This window comes from Lytechinus variegatus, chromosome 11, assembly GCF_018143015.1.
Source record: "Lytechinus variegatus isolate NC3 chromosome 11, Lvar_3.0, whole genome shotgun sequence".
NCBI lineage: Eukaryota > Metazoa > Echinodermata > Echinoidea > Temnopleuroida > Toxopneustidae > Lytechinus > Lytechinus variegatus.
The window spans coordinates 20,956,431-20,972,197 of record NC_054750.1 but is presented as its reverse complement, the minus strand read 5'-3'; the positions used below and the strand labels follow the sequence as shown (position 1 = coordinate 20,972,197).

The 15,767-nt window shown below is 37.2% G+C and overlaps 1 protein-coding gene across 1 annotated transcript in view; it reads right to left on the bottom strand.

The window, feature by feature from the left end:
- The window catches only part of LOC121424326 (arrestin domain-containing protein 4-like), a 46,581-nt gene that overhangs the window by 14,808 nt on the left and 16,006 nt on the right, over nt 1-15,767 (bottom strand). The window contains exons 3-4 of the mRNA XM_041619965.1: nt 15,432-15,766; nt 4,281-4,418 (exon numbers count right to left, since the gene is read on the bottom strand). Coding sequence (XP_041475899.1) covers nt 4,281-4,418; nt 15,432-15,558 — 265 coding nt within the window. The 5' untranslated portion in view covers nt 15,559-15,766. The remainder of the gene's footprint in view (nt 1-4,280; nt 4,419-15,431; nt 15,767) is intronic.

Below are 15,767 nucleotides of genomic sequence, written 5' to 3'. Positions count from 1 at the left end.
CAACACATGGGTAATTTTTTCACATATAATCTTCAGTTGGGTCTCATCTATCCAATGAAAGTAAAAGTTTTGTCAGAATGTTACACTTGAGTGAGCACTGTCCATTTCTGTAAAGCTCGCAGAAATCTGTTTGCGCAGAAATGCTCGTTTTCATGCTGTGTCAAGTCGAAAGGACGAAATCAAACTGACACTACGAAAGATTTATCATACATTTTCCTTGCACTTTTAGGCAATTGGAATAAAACGGATACATTCAAGCATTTTGTGACAATTTTGCCACCCAAATTGAAATTTCAACACTCAATAAGCACAACCTTTACCCTATTTGTGCCAGCTGGATCTGAGGACATAACTGAATCCGAACAAAAGTTTACATCAAACATCTCCAGCATTTTTTCACTAAGTTTTTGTCGTTGAAAGTTGGTTTACATTTCATTTTTCATTTAATACTTGTTTATCCACACTTTTCCCAAGCTAAGCAATGATTAACAAAATGAAAATCAAGCTTAAGCCATTCCATGTAAATCACAGCTCAGTGTAAAGCAAATATCGTCACGATGGCCTCGGTGTGTTGGGGAGTGGGGTGGGGCAAAATGCACTCTTCGAAGTGTTTTGGGCAAGGAAACAAGTCAAACAATGAAGAAGATATCTTAAAATCAATTTTACTAGCTAAATTCCATGTGTTCTTCATGATTAAGGGCTACTTTTATTCGCATAACTATTTCAAATTTCTGCGCAAATCATTTTTCACTAACTTTTCAAAAGTGAGTGGTGCTCACTCAAGCGGAAATATTTTTCGACAGTTATATCGTCATTTGCTTTAATGGACCTGTACCAATGTTAAAATGTGGAACAATCTTCAGGATATTACAAATGTATAATTTTACAGGATTTTTTCAAAGTGTAAACTTTTTTTTGATACGCACTGTATAGGCCTACAGTCCAAATCAAATAGAAGTTATGCTGATAACATGCCCCTTTCTCTTAATGCAGGGTGGGGGGTTTTGTAACATTTTGATGTCGTCTGACAAGCTGTAGGATCCGACAACTTTCCATGGCTTTGATCGTCTAAAAAGTATAGGAGTCTGACTTTTAATATGGTAACTGTAGGACATGCTGACATTTTTTCGTGATTATGTTCCCCAGCACTAGCGTACCTATGGGGGGGGGGCACTCCTTCATGTCCTTTTCATGCGGTTGAAGACCCTTTTTTTTGCTTGTCATTTTTTTCCTGGTGCGAAATGTCCTTTACAAAACCTTTTTTCTTTGCTTGTCACATTTTTTGGGCGGACGAGTTTGCCCCCCCCTCCTCTGGAAAATCCTAGGTCCGCTACTAGTCCCCAAGCCTTACAACATCAAAGCCGTGTCCGGATAGACTTGAAAGAAATTTACGACTTTATCGTCCCATTCTCGTGATAATAGGGACCTTCCGAACAGAAGACACGAATGCAAAACTATATATTAAACAATCTGCACATTCTTACATCTTTATCTTTCTTCCTCTTTTCGTGAGCTCCTTCAAAAATTGCATTAGAATAATTAATTCAGAGAAAAAGAGAAAAAAAAATGACAGGATTTTACTTTGAAAATATGGAAATCTTCTATGGATCACGCAGATTACTTCTCTCTCTTCAATTTCCGCACGCAATTCAAAATAAATCCAACCACTTATCGCCATTACTTACAACAGTAACAAGTTGTTCGTTGTGCAGCTTTTGCCAATGTTTTTCTTCAAAATGGCATTTCCAGTATACATTGTCGATTACAGATGATATTGAAGGCTAGTCTTTCATTGAACCTAATTAAAGATTGATCAAATTGACGCGATAGCTAACGGCCTCCTATTTGACTTTCAAAACCAAACTGTATAGCATAGAACTGTTAGCATCGTGGCTGAGACAGTTATTATGGTGAAAGCACCTTCGAAGATGAAATTTGCGTAGATCCACCAGCTGCCAATGGCGACAAGCATGTCCTTTCTTTTAACATCCCTTGATGGCAATTTTATTACACATTTTTTTCTCCCCACAGATTCAAGAGGTAATTGGTGTCAAGTGCTGATCTCAGCCAAAGTTTGTCATAAATTCTTTTTTATTGGCCAGCAATAAAACTACTTTTTTCAATCCGTTACTGATATTGCTAATAAAGCGATAATAGTATATCATTAAGGGAGGGAGGTTGGTGGTATTTGGGAAAAGGAGGGGAGGAAATGGCGTTTCCTGGCCCGGGAAAGGAAAGGGAAATGAGGGGAGGGGGGCAACTTTTACATATCTTTTTAGTTTTAATGAAATCGATTTTATTTTGGTTTACTTCTGTGTAACTTTTATTTGTATTTTGTTTTATGTAGGCCTTTATATTCAAATACACTGCATTGTATTTATTTGGGATATCTTGTTTTCTGTAATGAAACAGACACTGAGGAGAAAATAAACCACCGTTATCATTGCACTTGCGAATACAATTAAGGGACTACTGAATCATCTGATGGAGGTCCGTCATAAATTGTGACCCAGCATTGACTTTTAACTTAATCGAAAGAAATATGACACCATACCAGATACATCGGTTCGGATATAGCATTCGTGTAAGCCGATTATCTAGTTGAAAATTCTATAACCAGGCTTTAGCTCCGGATGCTAAGGGGCGTTTGGAGAATCAAAGAAAACAATCCTGCCGGATACCCTTTCACCTCACCTGGGTTGAGTGCAGCACAATATGGATCAATTTCTCGCTGAAGGTAATGAAGCCATGGCTGGGATTTGAACCTACGACCCTCTGTTTCACAGGCGAAGGTAATAATGACCAGACCACATCGCCCAATGACATTAAAAAAATTCTATTAAAAAAAGAAACCTAGCCCTTATTCCCCAATCTGCCTTTTCCGCTCGCTCATTGTAAAATAAGCATGGACTCTTATCCATTAATCTCTTTCCCAAGTATCCCTTACTGTCTGTTCTTATGCTTATGCAACCATTGCCAATAATTGTAATGATACTACAAATTAAGGATTGTAACCATGACAACGAAGCCATACACGCTGCAATTATCACTGAAGCAGCAGTAATAACATGAACAAGAGGGCTCCTCTCGGAACGTGGTGTGGGTATACTACATTTTTAGTTGTGCATTAGCAGAAATTGCGGCAATTATGGACTATTTAACCAAGTACTTCTGAACTCATGGTATTTAATCACACACATAAACGTGGCGGAAAGATACAAAAGAAACCATAAAAACCGCCGCTATTTCATTTACCAAATTTAATAAAAACCAGCTAGTAACAGCTTGATTGTTTGATATGTAGTTAGGAATTTCCAGGCACCTTTTATAATACAATGAAATCTTGAGTTTATTAAATTGGCTAAAACCACGCAATAAATTGATAGGTGTAGCAGAATAGATGAGAAAAAAATGACGTATCGATCAGTGCTTGCTCAGAATACCACAGAAGATACTGTTTTTCCAGCCCTTAAAGAATAATTAAAAGACAAATCGAGATGAATATCTGAAAAATAACATGAGACATTGTAACATTAAATGTCTATGATGAATACATAGGACCTACTATATTGGTTATACATATATAATTTTACGATCATCCGATCGTATATTTTTCTAATGCAAGAAATGAGAAATAATCTGAAATAGTCAGAGCTGATGATGATGATGTGTTTATGCCGATTAGTACGAATAATCTAGTAGTCGTAATCAGGGGCGGATCCAGGACTTTCCAAAGGGGGGGGGGGGCACATTTTTCCGAGGAAAAAATTGACAAGCGAGCCAAAAAAAAAAGGTCTTCACTTTCAAAAGAAAAGTGGACACACTTCTGTTTTAACGGCATTTTTACATTACAAATTTTTATTTTGCGTTTTAACGGGGGGGGGGGGGGGGGGGCACGGGCCGGCTGTGTCCCCTGGATCCGCCAGTGGTCTTAAGGTTTTTACCTTTCCTTCTCTTCACATTAAGGCCCTCTCTCTCTTTGCGAGGATGAATGGAGCCAAAGTATTGAAATGAATTCTGAAACCCTGGATGATTCGTCCATGCGCGGCAACTTCGTGAAATATTTTAGAACAGGTAAGGGGTAGAGACGGGAAGAGGGGAGATACGACCCCCATAGGTACGGGTGTGATACGTCTTCCCGTCCCCGGGATATCCCTGCCGGAAATAAAGTGTCACACACTGTCTTCATGGTGTGTCTAACCAATTTGAAGTATTCTTTCATATTCGCCATTCATCGCTAAGCTTTGTTTTACGGAGCCCTGGTCAGTCGTTATTCTTACCGTTTCCCCAGACAGTCTTCCGCTCCAGGAATAGTTGTTCCCCTCCCCGGTAAGTTGAGCTCCGCTTCCCGCTGGCAGCGGAGGCGTGCCTCTCCCTCCACTGGGTGCGAATCTCGCCCTTCACCGCAACCCGGATACCTATACAAGATAGTCAAAAGAAAGGACATGTTACACTTTATTTCAAGCCATGTTTAATACCTTGGTCACATTTGCTCTACGGCGAGTCAAAAACAGCCGTTTTAACATTTTTTTTTATCCAACTACATATAGGTGGTTTGATTTAAGATTAATAAACCGCTGTTTTCGACTCGCCGTGCGGCCCCCGTAGAGCAAGTGTGATCAAGTTATTACTTCAACAAATTACGTATCTTTTTTTCATTCAAGGGATTCTGCGCATCAAATATCTTTTTAAGTGCTTAGTTCCTACTATGAATTCTTTTCTGCAAATGTAGCATTATTTTGCCAATGTTGATATCATTTTACATGGTGAAATATAATAAAACACAGTCGGTAAATGATGATGGGAGGAGGAGGGCGAGATGAGGAAGGAGGATGGAGGGCGATAGAGGAGAAGTTGGAGGGGAAGAGAAAAAGAAGGAGGAGGAGAATCGTGATGTCAAAAATTATATAATGGTGATATCTTGATATCTTTCATTTATCATTTTAATGAATTGTTTTAAATCTATCAATTATAATACAGTATTCGTGAAATTCATTATCACTTTCCACTTTGTGATAAAATAGGTGTAATGCGAAGGAAGTCACCTTTTCATAACTTACAAATGCATTTTCCCTGTACATATGCCATAATCTTTAACATTTCCCCTTGTCCCCACCTTCTTGCATTCATTCGTCTGTTATAAATTTGTATTAAAAGATCAAAAGTGAAAAGCGAATGAGGATGTCTGAACGATAATCCAGGGTGATCAAGCTGAAAACATGAGTACTTCCGATTTGTTATATGTGATCACTTTAACTTAATCAAGCTTCGCTGACATCAACTGAAAAAGACATGAATTTCCAAGTGATGAATTTGACCAGAGCAAACATCGAATCCTCTTATCCATTCTTTATTTTCGATCAGACTTGCTCCAAATGTTTGATGAGTTCACACTTACTTTACAAAAAATGAGCTTAAAAAAATCACAACGTGGAAAAACAAAACGAAAACAATGAGAAAACCCCCCAATATATTCGACATCAGATTTTTCTAGGTTAATTTTCGTGAAAGTGTTTTAAAACCGATCTAGTAAGGCTACGTAAAAAGCCCTCAAAATAATGAATGTATAGGCCTGGCCTCTGCTAAAAGACACTGAGTGATAAATAAAAGCATTTTACCCAACAAACTCGCACCTGTCGTTTTTCCCAACATTGAGAAATAGTAACTTCAAACCTTTCTTTTTCCAAGAGCATAAGTTGAATATGAGATTGCTACTAATCTGTAATGCGTATAGGCCTGTAAACATAGCGTTCCCTCATATGATCTTAATAAGCTTAGATAAAAATGTATTCCCACCTTTATAAATAGAATTCAAGAACATTATATCATACAAGATATGCCTTTGGGGTAATTATGAGGCCCAATATGCTGTAGAAACATTGACCTACATAAAGCTGCAGACATGATTGCATATGGATTTCAGGGATACACGTCGGCCTCGTGGGAATAAAGAAGAGTATAATTAAGTCGACATGATTGCTTATTGAATTATATGGATTCGAGATTGTGGTTATTGAATAATTCCATAAATTGAATCAAATCCGCAGCTCAAAGCATGGCGGTGCATAGCAATATTGTGTTAATACTATTCAACACCGCATCGCCAAGCATGCTTACTGCGGAGATCAGATGATGATGGAGCAACTAATGCGAAGTGGGCGTATAATGAGGTGGATTCATCATTTGAACTATATGGAATGAAAAAGAAGGAGGAAGTTTATGGATATGAAAGGAATAGTAAATGACTGGCGAGAAAAAAAAAGAAAGTATAATGTTGTTGGTACAACGTAGTAGTAGCAGCAGTAGTAGTAGTAGTAGTAGTAGTAGTAGTAGTAGAATTAGCGGTAATAGTAGGAGAGGTATAGTAGTAGTATAAGAAGGAGAAGAAATAATAGTAGTAGTACAAGAAGTCGAAGAAAGAGTAGTGGCATTAGTAGTAGTTGTTGTAGCAGTTGTAGTAGTAGAAGTAGTAGTAGAAGACAGTAGTAGTAGCAGTAGTAGTAGTAGTAGTAGTAGTAGAATCAATAGTAGTAGTTGTGGTAATAGTAAAACTAGTCATAGTAGCCGAATATGTGTGGGCGGGGTGAGGGAGCGGGTGGCGGGGGGGGGGGGGGGGTGCGTATGGGGTATTGCGAACTTTGTTAGTCTCTCTATGTTGTGCTTGAAAAAGAAGCTCCCTGCTCGAAATGGTCAGACAGGACTCCTGCGTCCCAGCCTTGCGGACGATGGAAAGGAATAAAACAGGTAAAACTTGAAAGGAAAACAAAAAGAAACAAGTGAAGAGTAATAAAAGAGAACAGGGAATTGAGAAGATACCATGGCAATGGCACGTATAATGGGGGTAAAATATTAAATGAATAATGCATATGAAATGTAATTGCAGGTATTTTCACTAAGAATATTGCATTCACGCGTTATGAGTGCTTGTGTGTAAGGAGGTGTGTGTTCATTTCAGAACGGTGTGTAGAGATAGGTGAGAAAGAAGTCAATATGCACAGGTTGGCTCTTTGAAGAGTGAAATAAAGCTTATACAGTTACAACCAGCAACGAAAACTTAACTCGATTAAAAATGAAAGTAGCAAAACGTAGTCACCTCCATAAAACAACGACATGAAGTTTTTCTATCAAACATTATAAACAAATGCATGCATTTGCAACAACATACAGAAGGCACAAGGCCACCGATTAACATCTTAATTTTTATTCAAAATGAGAAGAAACTCTGTAAATAATGGATATTCGGCTGTGGAATCATTGCTGATGCTTTGGAACTTCTTGTGTATGTTTCTCTCTACTGCAACCCCCCCCCCCCCAATTTTTATATCATGCACACTCACACACTAAATTGTGCGGGCACACCCCTCCCACGATCAAACCATGCGCTCCATCCATCCACAATTTTCTAACACGCACACTCACACATTTGCGCGCGCATAACTTCCCCATACCATGCCCCACACACGCTCGATCGATCAGGCACTTCACCCACCGTCCTCAAATGTTCTATCACACCCACCCACACCATGCCCTACCCACACCCAAATCAGGTACTTCACCCACCCTCAAATTTTCTATCACGCACAATCTCACACTTCATACATTTCCGCATATACACACGCTCAAACCAGGCCACTACCTCCACCCCATTTTTTTTTACTACGCACACACTTGCTCGCGCACAATCCCGCCCACACACCCTCACAACAAACACACCCAGGTATTCTTTAATCCCTTTCTTCATTATTCTTAACCGTCTCCTCGCTTTTATCCTTCCACCTCCTCTAGGCTCGATATTATCCATCTAAGCAGCCAAATGGGTCTCTGGGTCACCATATCGTTTATTATAACCATGGCAACCCGTCGTATATCATTAGGTTTTTTATGACTGGATAGCACCAAGCCACATCGTGTCTATGAAGTATCTTTCTACACCCCAAAGGGGATAGCGTTTAGCACAGAGCAATGAAATATTGATTATGGTAAATGAACTATCGCCTGTACGCCCGGGCATATATAAGTCATATATTGCGTGGAAGTTGTGAGATAGTAAATGCTGAAGCATGACTCATCATCCATTATCTCATGTTATTTTCCGTAGTGCAGTAGAGCTGTATAATGCATGATAGTTACAACTACAATAACAACAATACCGATGATAATAATACTGGTAATAATGTGCTAATTTAAAGAAATTAGTAGCAACAGCGTCGTGTCATAACTAATGCCTTTCAAGCAGAGGGTTGTCAGTTCAAACCCAACAATGTCTTTTTATTCTACAAGAAACTTTCCAAGTAGTGCTGGACTTATCCATGGGTAGGGGAAGGCGGGGTAAGTTGTGACAGTTTTTGCTTTTTGCATTTTAGAATTGATATGATTAATAATCTTGTCGAAATAAGTACCTTGCCTTGAAATTTCATTCTTCTGAAATATTTTCCACCTATATATAACTTTCTACCCCAACACTGAAAGTCATCGTGACCTTTGAAAAAAACGATGTCAAATGGCTCAACTTGCCCCATATATGGGGTAAGTTTGAGCCACCTTCTGGGGTAAGTTGAGCCACAAAAACTATGTACAAAATGTATGGGGGGAGAACCAGCATGTCAATTTTTTGTTTAAAGTCTTTTCACTTGCTAATTCTCTATAAATACTAACATCCTGTAAAAGGAAAAGAGCAGTCATGTAAATTTGCTCCTTTCAGCCTGCATTTCAATCTATTTTTATGGTTTGTTTGTTTTTTAAGATACATTACCATAGGAATTACCATGGCTCAACTTGCCCCATGCTGTTTGGCTCAACTTACCCCAGTCCGAACTTAGTGCGATAATTTTGTATCCACACATTTATTATGCATCCATCATATAAAAGACTATGACAAGAATGAAGATCCATACCTGGACTAATAATATTGTTATCATGTCTTTATTATATTTAAAGACGTGTGTGTTTATAAAGCACTTATCTATTTCACACTCTTTTTTACTTTTTTGGCTGAAATTCATATTTTTCCCTCTAAAAAAATACTTTTTGTTTCAAAGTTGGAAACAATGTGGTGGGGTTAGGGGTTATGCTATGGGTCATCAATACATGACACCACCACACTGTCTGACTCATTCATTATTGGCCTGGGGCTGGTGGCTCAACTTGCCCCTATGCTCAACTTACCCCGCCTTCCCCTACTGTTGCATAAGATATCATGCCGCGCACTCGGTAAATGTATTAATTTGCATGTAATTTGTATAGGCCTAATTTCTATTTATTCCGAGCTATGATGAAATTAAAGAAATGATAATGCAGAAAATGCGATCCTTATTAATTCGAGGATTAAGTCATCAACATCTCTTTCATCGGTTATAATGTTGCTATCGTCTACCACTCTATTCTGAAACACGCAAAATAAAACTCAATATTGACGTTGTTTCGAGAGAAGAGCTTCGTAAAAAATGTTTTACATCTCTATTGTTGAAAATGCACGACTGCCTCAGGCACTATGAATAGCTAAGCTTCGTAGTTTGAAAAGTATATCCTAATCATTACAAAATTGAATAGCAAAGCTATGTTTAGGCTCCAGAGCTTTAAACTTGACGCAAAACGGAATAAAATTACAGTATAGTAACATCCTATCTTCCCGCCACATCTCATGGGAGAGTTAAGGGCCTCTGGTGCGACTGAGATAGGGAATATAAAGTTTGAAATATCATACATCCATGTATCCCAATTTAAAGATACAATAATATCAACAAAGAGCTTCAGCTACGTAAGCCCATAACATCACCTACGCATGTACTTAAGCTCAGGGACCGGGCTCAGAGAGAGAGAGAGTGAAAATAATGGCAAACAACATTTTTTTTTCAACTCGCGCCATTTTACAAGAGCCGAGAAAATTGTTAACATGATATCTTAAAAATCTTCAGGCAAAATACGATGACGAAATTCGTTTATTTATGTCGTTGACGAAACCAACTGTAATTCAACGAGGAAAGATGAGAAAGCGGCATATTTGTTATTCCTAATTTATTTTTGTTTGTTCAAAAATAGTCGGTATCGGTAATAAGATGTTTATCGGATATGGTCTGATTCCCTGTCTGGAATATATTTACCACTTTATCCTGCGATTACATCTGGTTAACCCTTGTTTAGAATAATATCGAGTCTTTGCCATGTGTGGTGACTGACAAGGGCATGGATGGAATACATTATCATGCAGATTTCATGATTCATTATTTCGTGACCAATGACCATTTCCAATTCCATGTTATATAATATGCTTGATATTAAAAGAACACATTGTATTGCCACTGGCGACATAATGTGAAGACGTTAGCATCATAGTTCAAAAGAAAGCTAAACACAATTAATTTGCGATGAATGCAATTATGTACAGCGAATATCCAGGAAATGAAAAATATGAGAAAATAAAGTCGGGGGAAACTGAGGAGGACGAGCGGGGAAAAAGAACAGAAGAACAACCATGACAACAATGGAGAGAAGAAGAAGACGAAGAAGAAGAACAAGAAGAAGAAGAACAACAATAAAAACAAAAAAAGACGACGCCTACAACAACAACTGGAACAGGGTCTGAGGTTTATGAAGAAGAGGGAGTATTGAAACATAATATAATTGGTGGTAGTATCAGTAATAATAGTAGTAGTAGTAGCAGAAGCCGCAGCAGTAGAAGCAGCAGTAGCAGTAGCAGCAGCAGCAGCAGCAGCAGCAGTAGTAGTAGTAGTAGTAGAAATAGTAGTATCAGCAGCAGCAGCAGCAGCAGCAGTAGTAGTAGTACAGTAGTAGTAATAGAAGTATTCGCACTAGAAGTATAGTAATAGTGGTAGTTGTAGTACTGATAATCGTAGCAGCAGTGGTAGTAGTAGTATCAGTAACAGTATAAGTATCAGTAACAGTCTCACCAAAGAAACTGACTCAACGGACCCATGGTATGTAATTGGTAATAACGTGATATCTTTGGTCATTCTTGTGTCGGTTTCACCGGGGCAACTGTAGCATTGCACCTGCAATATACAGAGAAACCATTGTTAGGAATGTCCTTGTGCTTCTTTGGCGGAGTGCATTGTGGGTACATCGTTAATAGACGGATACCGAGTTTAGAAAATGTCATGGTTGCGAGTCACTTAAGGAATATGGTGATCTTTATCATAGTAATTCTGTTTAACATGAAGATCTGTAACATGAGTTGATTCGTTTCAACCTCTTCAAATGTAGGTGATGAAAAAAAAATCAGCCTTATTTGCTTCTTCCGCACGCAACCGCTATTCAAGCTCAGTAAAACTTGAAAACTAATATGTTTCTATGATTGTTGCGTCGGCTCTAGCGTGTGGAGCATTTATAGGAGAACATATCATTTCCATGGTTTTGGGTAAAGAGTGAGGAAGTTCAAACATGGGACTGGCTATTAACAAAACCATCAGCAATTTCCTGCACATATCTCATGTCTATTCATTTCGAAATGAGAGATGAGACTCATTTTGTAAGTGGACGAATTTAAGTTTATACAATCCACTCTTCCAAAGCAACAAAGTAATTACACGTATTCTTTCAGTATTGCTCAATTATTTTATGTTAAATATGTTCGTTATGTTGAAATGTATATATATATAACGTAAGTCTACTTCTAATCTCCTCCCATTCTTCTTTCTCATATTTCTACTTCTTTCACATACAATTCTCTCTGAACCCTCCTTCCCTGCATATACATTGACATATAATTTTGTTTACTCTCTGTTTGTATATGCACATTGATTCATGTAATTCAGCCGTTGGCTGCGAATTGAATTTTGTTTATAAATGCATTTATCTATCTATCCATCCATCCATCCATCCATCCATTTATCTATCTATCTATCTTCTTAAAATTATTTAATCGAATATTGTTCTGAACCAATTCGACGGTTATTTGTACTGAATTTAAACAGATGTTCCGTTTCTTATACCAGTAAAATACAGAAATATTAAAAGGGTTTTTGTTTATTTTGTGTAAGCCTATATTATAATAATCGCCATATGTTTTATACTGTACTGGGAAGTTACCAGCGCCATACTCACTGGTTATAAACATGCTTTAAGTGGTATCATTGTAATTAGAATTTTAGGGCAATATCAAAAAATAAAACTTGGGTTAACAAATCTTTTGAATATCTTTGCATATAATTATGTTAAGTATCGTCATGATCATTTTCGACAACTTGAATTGGTGTGTATGAAACTCTTGCAGTAAGCTAATGACTTTTGGGACCGGGGCCAATGAAACATCAACTTCTTTTACCAAAATTTCATCTATTAAAGATAAAAACAACATCGAGGAAGAAAAAATCTCTTTAAAAAGTTTCTATAATATTTCAGGATAATAATCAATTTTCATAACCCTGTCGGTCGACCACGTGTAGTCCAACGTGTAACATTTGGGCGTAGTCTATGAAACGATATGTTATATCCGCTGAAGTGGGAGTTTTTTTTTGCAAGAAACAGAGTATCCATATTGCTGTAGTATTAATATTCTATGACATAAAACACATCAAAATATATTTTTAGACACGTTAATGTTCATGAACTAAGTATGGAGTATTGCGAATTACGGATTTTTCTCCTTTTCTGACTTTCAATTTTCTGGACTACATACTAGATATTTGTGATGAATGTGGTGGTAACGATGCTGGCGCTGGAAGCGCGAATGATAATCATTACTACCGCAACATTAATATAAGTAGTAATGGTAGATTATTAGCAGTAGTAGTAGTAGTAGTAGTTGTTGTTGTTGTAGTAGTTGTAGTAACAGTGGCAGTAGTAGTAGTTGCAGTAGTAATAGTGGTAGTAGCAGTAGTAGAAGAAGAAGTAGTAGTAGTAGTAGAAGTACTAGTGGTAGTAGTGGTGGTGGTGGTAGTAGTAGTTATATTAGTAGTCATGGTAGTAGAAGTAGTAGTAGTGGTAGTAGTAGCAGTAGTATTAGTAGTAGTAGTTGTAGTAGTAATAGTAGTAGTAGTATTAGTAGTAGTAGTAATTGTTGTAGTCGTAGTAGCAGTGTCAGTAGTGTTAGCAGGAGTAGTTCAATCAGCAAAATGTTGTTTAATTACGATAAATCATAATGTAACATTAATACATAACTAAAGTAGTGAGTACACTTGATAAAAAGTGACATTAAAGTTATAGATTCAACTTTATTAACTCAAAACATCGATTTGTATTTTTATACTGCATTGTTATTGATATGATAATTTATCGTAATTGAACTTCTTATAAAGTTTAGTCAGTAATAAGAAGTTAGATTGCGATTCATTATAATTTAAACAATACTACTATACTACTACTAGGCCTACTACTACTACTACTACTACTACTACTACTACTACTACTACTACTACTACTACTACTACTACTACTACTACTACTACTACTTCTACTACTACTAACTTTTAAAATCTACTGCTAAGTCCTACTAAAGGTCTATTTGCAGAAATTGTTTTCATTTCTAGTTTGTCTATGATTATACAAAGGAATTGTTGCTGGGATAGTGCTATGAGCGGTTCAGACGTAGTGTCAGCTCTATAAAACAACACCATCGATACCATTATTATGGATAAATTAAAGAATAAATAAATTATTTTCATTGTTATCATTATTATTATTATCAATATAAGACTATAATGGTATTTTATCAGAACACCCGGTTTTACTACCTTCATGTACAATGGATATACTATCGACGGTTTTCCCCGAAACTAAAGGGGTTCTTAGTAAAGAAGATATCGCGCATTTTGCTGATTAAACTATTCCCCATGGGTAATCCACATCAGCCAGCCATGATAAATGAATCAATTAACGGTATATACAGACTTATGAGGATCCCGACGGCTCGCTCTCCTGACTGTCATGTTACATTCACACAAACGACGAAACCAAATCCCGGCCGATCAAACTAATACGTTATTCCCATTGGTCGGTTTGGAGTCCGTTTCATTGGCGGGACTGTAGCTTAATGGCATCGTGGGTTGAGCCTCTATAAAATGCATTAATGGAGGACTTAAGTGAAAAGTGTGTAGTGTGCCCCGTCTTACAAAGACTTACGATTGATCCGATCAATCGTAACTATGGAAAGCCAGCAACGTCAACGTCTTGAATATATGGTTGTTCAAAATATTTTTTTTATAATTGATGAATATTCATACATTCGCTGTTTTCTTGAAAATTCAGTTTGCTTGTCTTTGTCTTTATATTGAGCAAATTTCCTAAAGAAAAAAATATGACATTGATGGACTTCCATATACTTGAGATTGATTGCATCAATCGTAACTCTTTGTAAGACGGGGCCCAGGTGTGCCAATAAAACCCGCATTTAGATGAGTCGAACGAAAAGCTTCGTGGAAAACAACAAACATAACTTTTGAGGTATAAATGTATAACAGTAGAAAAGGGGTTCGTACATTCAGATGCTTTGCCATTGTGCACTGACATTACTCGATATTACAGTACATGACTGTTTTCAAAATCGCAGTGTTCATCAATAATCAATATCAAATTATGAAGCAGTCCCTTAAATATTCAGACGGTTTGTGTGTAGCGACAGGATAGTGTACTTATATTTAACACAATGAAACTTTCTCTTCAGCCTTTCAAACATGTAATTCTTTGAAATGGAGAGACTTGATGTACGTATTCAGCTTCGTGTATATATATATATATATATAGCAATAGTTAGATTTTTAATGGTCTGTACAGCAATAAATAATCCTGTCTGTCGCCTACGCTGCTCATTATTGTGTAATATTTGGTCTTGTTCAAAACACATTTAATCAGTCCGGTCTCACATGCTCCAATATTAACATTTAACTTAACATTCAAATAGGTAGGGTAAAAAGTAAAACGTGTGACGTCAGTGGAGACTATGGTATCTGTAAATGTTGTTCAGGGTAATAATCGGCTTTTAAGTGATCATTGCAGATAAAAGAAAATACCCAACACATTTGGATTTAAATATTAGGATATGAAACAGGATGTATTGTTTCTGATGTTTGTAACATACTCAATCGAAGCAAGCAATAACTATTTCAAATGGCAAACACGCGGTCGTTAGCATTATCTTTATAATTACAGAAGTGCTCATAGAAGAACATTAAGAATGAGAGTCTGTAAGAATAGCATTTGCACGAGTAGCAGTAATAGCATTGTTAATAGTATTATTATTATGACAATTATTATTATTATTAGTAGTAGTAGTAGTAGAAGTAGTAGTAGTAGTAGTAGTAGTAGTAGTAGTAGTAGTAGTATTGTAGTAGTATAGTAGTAGTAGTAGTAGTAGTAGTAGCAGTAATAGTAGAAAACATCAAAAACAAAATTTAACAAAATATTAAGTGTACTACAAGCTGATTATTTAGGATGAAAATTCAAAGGACTGTAACATTAAAGATATAAGATCATTTTACCTTTCATGGCAAGGTCCTTGGTTAAAGTGAGCATCACGTGACCTCGAAGGGTTTCCCCAGAATGGTAGACTTCCAAGGGGTCGTCGAGGAAGACGTCGAACCCCTTCACAGCGCCCATGTTCAACATGGTGACGAGTTTTTATCGTTCCGTCGACATCCGAAGAAAATCACACACTGCGACGATGTCGTCTGTTCCTACATTTCTTCTTCGCGCGCTTTTTCTCCCGTCCACAATCAATGGCGCGTTCACCTATGTAATGATAACTTGATGCAGTACAGATCGTGATTGTGGTGCCCTGCTGTTTCCGTTTCGTTGGCGGAATTATGTGTCTTTGC